At 44.1% G+C, this 10,000-nt stretch overlaps 2 protein-coding genes across 4 annotated transcripts in view; both read left to right on the top strand.

Moving 5' to 3' along the window:
- npas2 (neuronal PAS domain protein 2) overlaps nucleotides 1-7,219 on the top strand; it is a 68,542-nt gene extending 61,323 nt beyond the window's left edge. For all 3 annotated transcript variants that reach the window (XM_076991008.1, XM_076991009.1, XM_076991007.1), the window contains exons 19-21: nucleotides 146-294; nucleotides 1,072-1,279; nucleotides 2,027-7,219. In XM_076991008.1, coding sequence (XP_076847123.1) covers nucleotides 146-294; nucleotides 1,072-1,279; nucleotides 2,027-2,230 — 561 coding nt within the window. In that variant the 3' untranslated portion in view covers nucleotides 2,231-7,219. The remainder of the gene's footprint in view (nucleotides 1-145; nucleotides 295-1,071; nucleotides 1,280-2,026) is intronic.
- A 2,019-nt stretch (nucleotides 7,220-9,238) lies between these two features.
- The window catches only part of radx (RPA1 related single stranded DNA binding protein), a 12,140-nt gene continuing 11,378 nt past the window's right edge, over nucleotides 9,239-10,000 (top strand). The window contains exon 1 of the mRNA XM_076991005.1: nucleotides 9,239-10,000. This exon is cut by the window's right edge and continues 361 nt beyond it. Coding sequence (XP_076847120.1) covers nucleotides 9,971-10,000 — 30 coding nt within the window. The 5' untranslated portion in view covers nucleotides 9,239-9,970.

The raw sequence follows: 10,000 nt of genomic DNA, 5'->3' as shown, positions 1-10,000 counted from the left end.
GTGTTTGTATATGTGTGTGTGTGTGTCTGTATGTCTGTGTGTGTTTGTATATGTGTGTGTGTGTGTGTCTGTATGTCTGTGTATGTGTGTGTGTGTGTGTGTGTGTGTGTGTGTGTGTGTGTGTGTGTGTGTGTGTGTGTATCAGTCAGTCAGTGTTCCTGTGCAGACACACACCAGCCTGACCAGGCCGCTCTACAGCAACCCCATGATCTTCTCCCCAAACCTCGGCCGCCGCACCGACGCTGACACACACACACACCCTGATCCAGACAACAGCCACGATGGACAGCTACGGTACACACACAAATATTCATACACATACATTATGAAACGTCCAGCCTATCCTAACACACCTGCCCTGTGTGTAACCTTCAAGAATATCAGAAATATGTACTAGTCCTAATATATTTAATGACATGTAGGCTAGGGGCTTTAATAATAAGGGGCGTCATAACTGTGGTGTGGAGACTGTGATCTCCTCTATGTCCTGGTTAGAGTCAAACACGCATGAACACACACCATCATAGGTGTGTGATATCACTGTATGGGTGTGTGTGTGTATAGGTGTGTGATATCATACACACACTGTTGGAACATGCAGTATACTGAACTGTATGGGTGTGTATGTATAGGTGTGTGTAGGTGTGTAGGTTACAGGTGGCAATCCTGCCATCCAGCAAACCTTGTGTGTGTGTGTGTGTGTGTGTGTGTGAGAGAGAGAGAGAGAGAGAGAGAGAGAGAGAGAGAGAGTGTGAATTTATAAATATATGTGAATGTGTGTATTAGATGTGTTTGTGTAATTTAAGCAGGTAATGCTACCTATCCTGGATGTTGTGTTGATAGTGTAGTGATGTCAGCATGCATGTTCCTGATTTAATCTCCTTTTCTGTTAAGCAACCAGATTAAAAACCTCCTGCTTTAAAGAACATAATTGGGATATAGGGTTAGATTCACACCAGTTAGTAGGTTTACAAAAAGGAGAAAATACTAACAGTACCATATTGAAATGCATAATTGTGTGTGTGTGTGTGTGTGTGTGTGTGTGTGTGTGTGTGTGTGTGTGTTCTGCAGATACCTGGACCAGCAAATGATAGCTCCTCCCTTTCCAGTGCAACAGGTCAACTGCAATGCTGTGCTGGTTCCCTCCCCTGTTTTCACTTCACCAATCATGATCCCCCACAACAGTTTCATCACTCCTCGGGCTCCGCCCACCTACACGCCCCACCCACAGAGCATCCAGCACAGTCTGCACATTCAACAGCCTCAGCAATTCTTTCAGGTAAATGATTCTATAAACACCACAAAATATTTAGAGAATGATTCACTTTGTAATGATTCATATGAGAATGATTCACTTTGTAATGATTCATATGGGAATGATTCACTTTGTAATGATTCATATGAGAATGATTCACAATAGAATGATATAGATATATATTTATATAACCACAAATATTATTATTGTTATTGTCATATACATATTGACCTATAGCTTTACAAATGCCAAATCCCTAATCAGTTTTATATATAATGTTATATATAGTGTGGGGTTAGTGTTGGGGTTAAGGGTTTAGGGTTCCACTTTTTCTCAATCTCCACCTTCCTATCTCTCTCTCTCTCTCTCTCTCTCCTCCTATCTCTCTCCTCCCCTATCACTCTCTCTCTCTCTCTCCTCCCCCATATCTCTCTCTCGCTCCTCCCCTATCTCTCTCTCCTCCCCCTATCTCTCGCTATCTCTCTCTATCTCTCTCTCCTCCCCATCTCTCTCTCCTCCCCTATCTCTCTCTCTTTCTCTCTCTCTCTCCTCCCCCTATCTCTCTCTCTTTCTCTCTCTCTCTCTCCTCCCCTATCTCTCTCTCCTCCCCTATCTCTCTCTCTTTCTCTCTCTCTCTCCTCCCCCTATCTCTCTCTCCTCCCCTATCTCTCTCTCTTTCTCTCTCTCTCTCCTCCCCTATCTCTCTCTCTTTCTCTCCTCCCCTATCTCTCTCTTTCTCCCTCTATCTTTCTGTTTCTCTCTGTCTCTCAGATGCAGACACAGGGCATCATCCACAGTGGACCCACACAGGCTTTCTTCCACACTGCTAATGTCCAGCCACAAAGCACTGTGGGATACATACAACAACAACAACAACAACAACAACAACATCATCAACAACAGCCACAGCAGCACCTTCAGTCCCAGCTTCTGCCAAGCAGCCAATCAGACTACAGAAACATGCTCCCACGGTAGCCCCGCCCCCACGGGAGGGGCTGAAAAGGATGCTGGGATAGAGGGTGGAGTTTAGAGAAGGGGTGTGAAAGACTCCAGAACTGTGTTCTCCACCAACCCTAAAATCCCCAAAACAGCCAAAGTCCTGTTACTATGGCAGCACAGACACACTGCAGAGACGTCGTCATGAGCAGACACACTCCATGTCCTACTGCTGGTGAAGGATGCTGGGATTTGTGGGAGGAGCTAGCCAGCCCATCTCCGATTGGTCAAGCCAGACCAAGTTAGGACATCATTTTAACGGCATATTGGAGAGAGTCCAAACTCTAAGCTAAAGAAGATCTGAAATGTTCCACTGTAGGGCTGTTGGACGTGAGACAGTGTCAGAAACACCAGATTGTGCGTGTCTGTCTGATCATGAACGTTGTTTTGAAGGGCTGTTGGACGTGAGACAGTGTCAGAAACACCAGCTTGTGCGTGTCTGTCTGATCATGAACGTTGTTTTGAAGGGCTGTTGGACGTGAGACAGTGTCAGAAACACCAGCTTGTGCGTGTCTGTCTGATCACAAGTGTTGTTTTGTCAGGGTTTTTCTTTGGCTTGTTTCCAGTTCCAGCAAGCTTGCTCTGCGCTTGCCTTTAACAGATACACCACCATAGAAACAAACAACTCTCACACATGTTCATGAGGGGCGGGGCTATGAGGGGTGGGGTGATGGGGCGTGGCAGACAGGATCACTACCATTGTGTTCCATGTCCAGGTAAATACGTTTAACTGAATCAGATCTGGAAGTAAGTCAGGAGTTCTTACTGTGTGTCTACATAATGTGTAACTCGTGTGTTGTTTGACAGCCAACATTCAGTACTGCCATGTTGAATTACGGACGTGCATTGGGGTGTTGTGAGTGAGGAGACGGACTCTGTCCTGCACCCTGAGGACAATCAGTAGTCCCCTAACTGTCCACACAGGACCACGAGCAGATCACAGAGGGCTCATGCGTTGATGTAGACAGGCAGCAGAAGCCATCAGTGTGATTAACGACTCTGCTCTCCATTAAGACTACCAAGGCCACTACCTTCAACACCCAGAGTTGTTTCAGCGTTCTCCTACAGCTACGTATGTGCAGGGTTGGCCTTCAGGCTCAGTGCTTCTCAAATTATGAGTAACAACCAAGTCTAACAATATTAGGACGGCAGGACTGTTGAAAATCAGCGTGGCTTTATTCTCAGATTGCGTGGTTAACGTTAGCATGGCTAGGCTATTTGGTTTTTAGATGGTTATCAAAAGATAATAAGGGATGATTGGTTGTGTGTGTGTGTGTGTGTGTGTGTGTGTGTGTGTGTGTGTGTGTGTGTGTGTGTGTGTGTGTGTGTGTGTGTGACATAGACTGAGGGCATACTCACACTAGGCACGGTTTGCTGGTTCCGTGCTGGGGCCCGGTTATCCCCCCTCCCCACTCCCCCGCTGGCCTGCACTCACACTCGCTTCAGCAACCCGGCCCAAGCACGCTTACGTCATCACAACGCCGCTTTATTTGGAAAAAAAGCGCGCTCGCACAACACTATAGAGTTCACGATTCTCTTTTTATTGTATTTTTGGAGTCGTTTTGGGAGTGCAGAAACACGGTGCAAGCACAGATTTATCGATAATTTAGCACAACGATTGTCTGCTAACCGCTTTGCCACTATGACTGTTTAACGTGAGCGTCGCATCACTGACGTCATGTTTGAGTTCCAGCGAAATGAACCAATCACAAGAGGCACCAAGCGGGCCCGGGCACGGATAGCGCTCACACTAGAAGCGAACCGTGCCCGAGTCCACATGAATCGTGCCCTGGCCCACCTCTTCAAGCGGGCCCGAGCACGGTGCCCAGTGTGAGTATGCCCATAGATTCTAAATGTGCTGTTTATATAAATGACAATCTGACCATGATCATAAGGGCTTTGGTCATAGAACTGCTGAAACTGTACCTGACATACGTCTGTAGGCTATGTCCTTCGTTTTATTTGTCGTTTTATTTGTCTTGGTGTGGCTTTGATGTGCAATGTTGGACTTTTGTTTCGCTTTTTAACTTCTTGTATGAGACACAGATGCTTAGTAGTTTATACCGATGGACTGTGTAAACCAAAAAATATTTTTGTATGAGAATTTATCCAGCATTACTTGGCTGTAGACATCATAGTGGTTGCAGGCAGCAGTGTGATCACACTAAGCAGTAGGCAAAGACTCGACTTGCTCAGGTTTCTCTTACAAGACAATCACCACACCTTTATGTTCATCCACATACAACATTGATTAATTGATTCATTTGTTTGATTAAAAGCATCTTTCTTGAATTACTATCAGCTGAAACATATGTAGTGTACTGAGAAACCAGAAGCACGGTTCTGAAGTGGTTCTGAAGCGGTTCTGAAGCGGTTCTGAAGCAGTGAACATAGACCTGGACTATCCTGCACCCCAACCTCCCCTGAGCCCTGCACAGAAACCAGAACACAGGGGCTCTGAAACCCATGAACCCTCTGGATAAAGTGCTGGTTAGGAAATGAGCTGATGGGACGTAAACCCTGAGTACACAGCAATGAGGAATGAGTAGTAGAAACTGCAGTCTGTGAGGGGAGACACTACAGACACACATCCACACTACAGACACATCCACACTACATACACACATCCACACTACAGACACATCCATACTACAGACACACATCCACACTACAGACACACATCCATACTACAGACACACATCCACACTACAGACACATCCATACTACAGACACACATCCATACTACAGACACACATCCACACTACAGACACACATCCACACTACAGACACACATCCATACTACAGACACACATCCACACTACAGACACATCCACACTACAGACACATCCACACTACAGACACACATCCACACTACAGACACATCCATACTACAGACACATCCATACTACATACACACATCCACACTACAGACACACATCCACACTACAGACACACATCCACACTACAGACACATCCATACTACAGACACACATCCACACTACAGACACACATCCATACTACAGACACACATCCATACTACAGACACACATCCACACTACAGACACATCCATACTACATACACACATCCACACTACAGACACATCTATACTACAGACACACATCCATACTACAGACACACATCCACACTACAGACACATCCATACTACAGACACACATCCATACTACAGACACACATCCACACTACAGACACATCCATACTACAGACACACATCCATACTACAGACACACATCCACACTACAGACACATCCATACTACAGACACACATCCACACTACAGACACATCCATACTACATACACACATCCACACTACAGACACATCCATACTACAGACACACATCCACACTACAGACACACATCCACACTACAGACACATCCATACTACAGACACACATCCACACTACAGACACACATCCACACTACAGACACACATCCATACTACAGACACACATCCACACTACAGACACATCCATACTACATACACACATCCACACTACAGACACACATCCACACTACAGACACATCCATACTACAGACACACATCCATACTACAGACACACATCCACACTACAGACACACATCCATACTACAGACACACATCCACACTACAGACACATCCATACTACAGACACACATCCACATTACAGACACACATCCACACTACACACACATCCATACTACAGACACACATCCATACTACAGACACACATCCACACTACAGACACACATCCACATTCTATTCTTTGTATAAACACTTTCCTGATAATAGATTCAGTCTTGGTATAAATGAAAACCAAAAAGTGATTGTGGACAATTTAGTGGATTCCGTTTGGATTCTGAGCGGTTTGGACTTAATTTTTGACTAGGCATTTGTCACAGGCCATTTTAAAGTGTGATGGATGACATGATGACAGAAACTAACTCCATCCTCAGTAAACACTGACCAACACTCACTCAACACTCATTCAACTCTGAGTCATTCAAGTTCATTCAAGCTTCAGGGAAACTCCAGATGAAGGCCTTCTGATTTTCAGTTATTTGCTTCAGTTTCAAGATGTGTGTTCTTCTGCTGTTCGTGTAGTGTTCATGTAGTGTTCATGTAGTGTTTGGTTGTGTTTGGTTGTGTTGAAGCAGACGAATACCCTCCATCTGTCTTTCTCCTTCATTATTCTCACATAAATCATTTATAATTTCTTCTCCTGTTTACATTGTCAAGGTAACACTCATCTCCACCTCATGACCACCGTCTTCTCCACCCTCATCTCCACCTCATGACCACCGTCTTCTCCACCCTCATCTCCACCCTCATTTCCATGTTCATCACCACATAGCTCCTCATTTTCTCTCTGTCTTGGGTATTTTCTTGGTTCTGTTGAGGTTGCAGGCATCTGGTCTGTGTGTGTGTGTGTGTGTGTGTGTGTGTGTGCCAGTGGTTGAGTGTGTGTCTGTTTATTGGTATTTATGAGCACACAGTGATCACTATATTAGTCAGACCAGTTGAACAGATGATTATGGAAATTTGGTTCAAAAATGCACATTTTACAGTGTAGATTGCACTTTGAAAATATTGTAACATAGAATGTATAAAGATGTTCAGAAAAAGTATATAGTTGTTTATTTTATAAAATGTTAAACAGATTGAAATACATTTATATATGTTGTTTGATTTAAACAAGAAAAACAAGTATTTTGTAAAAGAATTATTGAAGTGTCTTACTGGGGAGGTGGACGGACCTGTGCTTCAGGTACAGGTGAAGACTATTCTGTTGTATGGCCTGTTTTTCTGTACATATACCACTGAAATAAGCTTTAACATGTTAATATTGTTTTAAAGGATATTAATAAAAAAAGGTTTACATTCTGAAACAGCTTGGATATTGTCATAGTGATATTTAAATATTTTTATTCGATCCTGATAATGTGGTACAAATAAATATTTTTTAAAACCTCGTGACTCTGTTGTGTCTTATGCAGAGGTGGAAAGAGTACTGAAAAATTGTAATTGAGAAAAAGTACCATTACTTTACCTAAAATCTACTCAGAGTAAAAGTAAAATTACCCATCTCAAAATTTACTTGAGTAAAAGTACAAAATTACTTCATTTAAAATGTAATTTGAGTAAAAGTTACTTAGTTACTTTCAGTTATTTAATGCATGGATGAATCATGAACCAAATTTCAAAGTGTATTTAAGTGCACATACACACTTGCAAAAAGATCAGCTGGGCTCAGGAACATACTTCCTCACAGCACAAGGACAGCGGGCAACATGGTGGATTGGTGGTTAGCACGTTTGCCTCTCAGCACTGGGGTCTTGGGTTCAAATCTCTATCTGAGTGGAGTTTCCATGTTCTCCCCGTATCTGCGTGGGTTTCCTCTGGGGTCTCTGGTTTCCTCTCACAGTCCAAAGACATGGAGGTTAGGTAAATTGGCATTCCCTGATTCCCTGACAAATTGTCCCTGAGTGTGTCTGTGTGTCTTCATGTCCAATAAAAGCAGTTGTCTGAGTGTGTTTGCTTGTATGTCCAGTGGTGGATGGTGCTCTGCCACTGGGTCTGTCCTCTCTCCCCTTCCTGCACCCCATTCAGTCCCCAAGGGGGCTGTGGCTTCCGGTAGAGAGTACGCTGTGTGTGATTGGTAGTGTAAGAGTTGTACCTGTGTTAAAATTGTAAAGCGACCTTGAGTACCTAGAAAGGCGCTATATAAATTGAACATTCATTCATTCAACCTGTACCATAAAGTGAAAACAATTTTCAGTCCTATTATCCAATGGACAACACTATAAAGAAATTTAAATTACAAATTATTCAAAAAACAAAATGCACACAAAATTAAGTGCCTACAAGATGCCACAAATCAAACTAAAATGCAAACAGGATTCCACTACTCACAATAAAATGCCCACAGGATCCCACATCAAAAATGAAAAAATGCTCATAGGATCCCACAATTTAAAAGTAAGTGCTCACAGGATCCAACTATTCAAAATACAGTGCCCACCGGATCCCACTATTCACAATAAAATGCCCAGAGGTTGCCACAACTCAAAATAAAATATAAAATGACCACAGGATCCCACATCTCAAAATAAAACAAAATGCACACAGGATTCCACTATTTAAAACGCTCACAGGATCCAGCTATTCAAAATACAGTGCCCACAGGATCCCACTTTTCACAATAAAATGTCCACAGGATCCCACAGAACCTGATAGATAGAAGATTTAAAGATAGAACAATCTCATCCTTTTGGAAAAAAAGTGCACCAGATTACGACCTGATTATGAGACAATGGAAAGGGCACACGCAAGGCAAGGCCATGCAATTGGCCTTCAGTTCTGGGACTCAGAAGTTTAAATTTCTGCCCGCATTTAATTTTTCACCATCAATATTTTTTACTGAGTAATGTGAGGGCGTTCAAATGTAGTGAAGTAAAACTACTTGGGTCAAAATGTACTCAAATAAAAGTAAAAATTACATATTTCAAAAACTACTCAGAAAATTACAAATTACTCATAAAAAGTACTCAATTGCAGAAATGTGAGTAAATGTAATTAGTTACTTTCCACCCCTGGTCTTATGTACTGTGTGAAGGGGCAGTCATGGCCTGGCGGTTAGGGAACTGGTCTTGTGACCGGAGGGTCGTGGGTTCGATTCCCAGACAGGCCATGACTGAGGTGCCCTTGAGCAAGGCACCTAACCCCAACTGCTCCCCGGGCGCCGGGCTAGGGCTGCCCACCGCTCTGGGCACGTGTGATCCACAGCCCCCTAGTAATCACTAGTGTGTGTGTGTGTGTTCTGATTGCACAGATGGGTTAAAAGCGGAGGACAAATTTCGATTGGGATGTAAAAATCACAATTGACAAAATTGTGATTACACATTACATTAAACATTTAAGAAGCAGTGGTGTGATTTCCATCTCCGACTATAGGGGGCAGTATTAGACTCAGAGCGTTAAAGCGCCGTCGACATGTACGAGAAGAAGAGACGAATCTTCCGCGCCATTCATGAAGCGAAGAGGAAGAAGTTGTGCTAGTTTGTGTTTACCGTCTTATCAACATTCGCTCCGAGGAAATATGTTGAATAATATTGCTGATATATGACAGCGAGGCCGCTTGTAGCGCTGTCGTATATTTAGACAGAATTATACACACGCTTCAGTCGTTCACAGAGCAGGCGGAACTAACTGGCTAGCTAGCTGCTCAGAGCTGAGAGAGGGTGTGTGTGTGTGTGTGTGAGAGAGAGAGAGAGAGAGTGAGAGTGTATGTGTGTGAGCACCGTAGAGAGAGAGGGAGTGTGTGTGAGCGCCGTAGAGAGAGTGAGTGAGTGTGTGTGTGTGAGCTCCGTAGAGAGAGAGTGTGTGTGTGAGCTCCGTAGAGAGAGTGTGTGTGTGTGTGTGTGAGCACCGTAGAGTGAGTGTGTGTGTGTGTGAGCACCGTAGAGAGTGAGTGTGTGTGTGTGTGAGCGTCGTAGAGAGAGAGAGAGAGTGTGTGTGTGTGTGAGCGCCGTAGAGTGCGCGTGAGCTGGAGAGTGTGTGCACGCTGGAGAGTGTGTGTGCGCGAACACCCGGTGCTCTGCGGGACACACTGGAGCAGCTATGCGGTTCCAGGACTCTGTGCCTGGCGCTGGCGAGGCCGCTGTGTGTCGCCGTCATCGCGCTGGACCGATATCTAGCGGACGCGCACGCCGCAGACGGCTACATGTATGATGTTACGATTACAGATGGCCAG

Source organism: Brachyhypopomus gauderio, unplaced genomic scaffold, assembly GCF_052324685.1.
Source record: "Brachyhypopomus gauderio isolate BG-103 unplaced genomic scaffold, BGAUD_0.2 sc80, whole genome shotgun sequence".
Lineage (NCBI taxonomy): Eukaryota > Metazoa > Chordata > Actinopteri > Gymnotiformes > Hypopomidae > Brachyhypopomus > Brachyhypopomus gauderio.
Note: the sequence above shows the minus strand (reverse complement) of the source record. Positions and strands in the feature narration are given on the sequence as shown.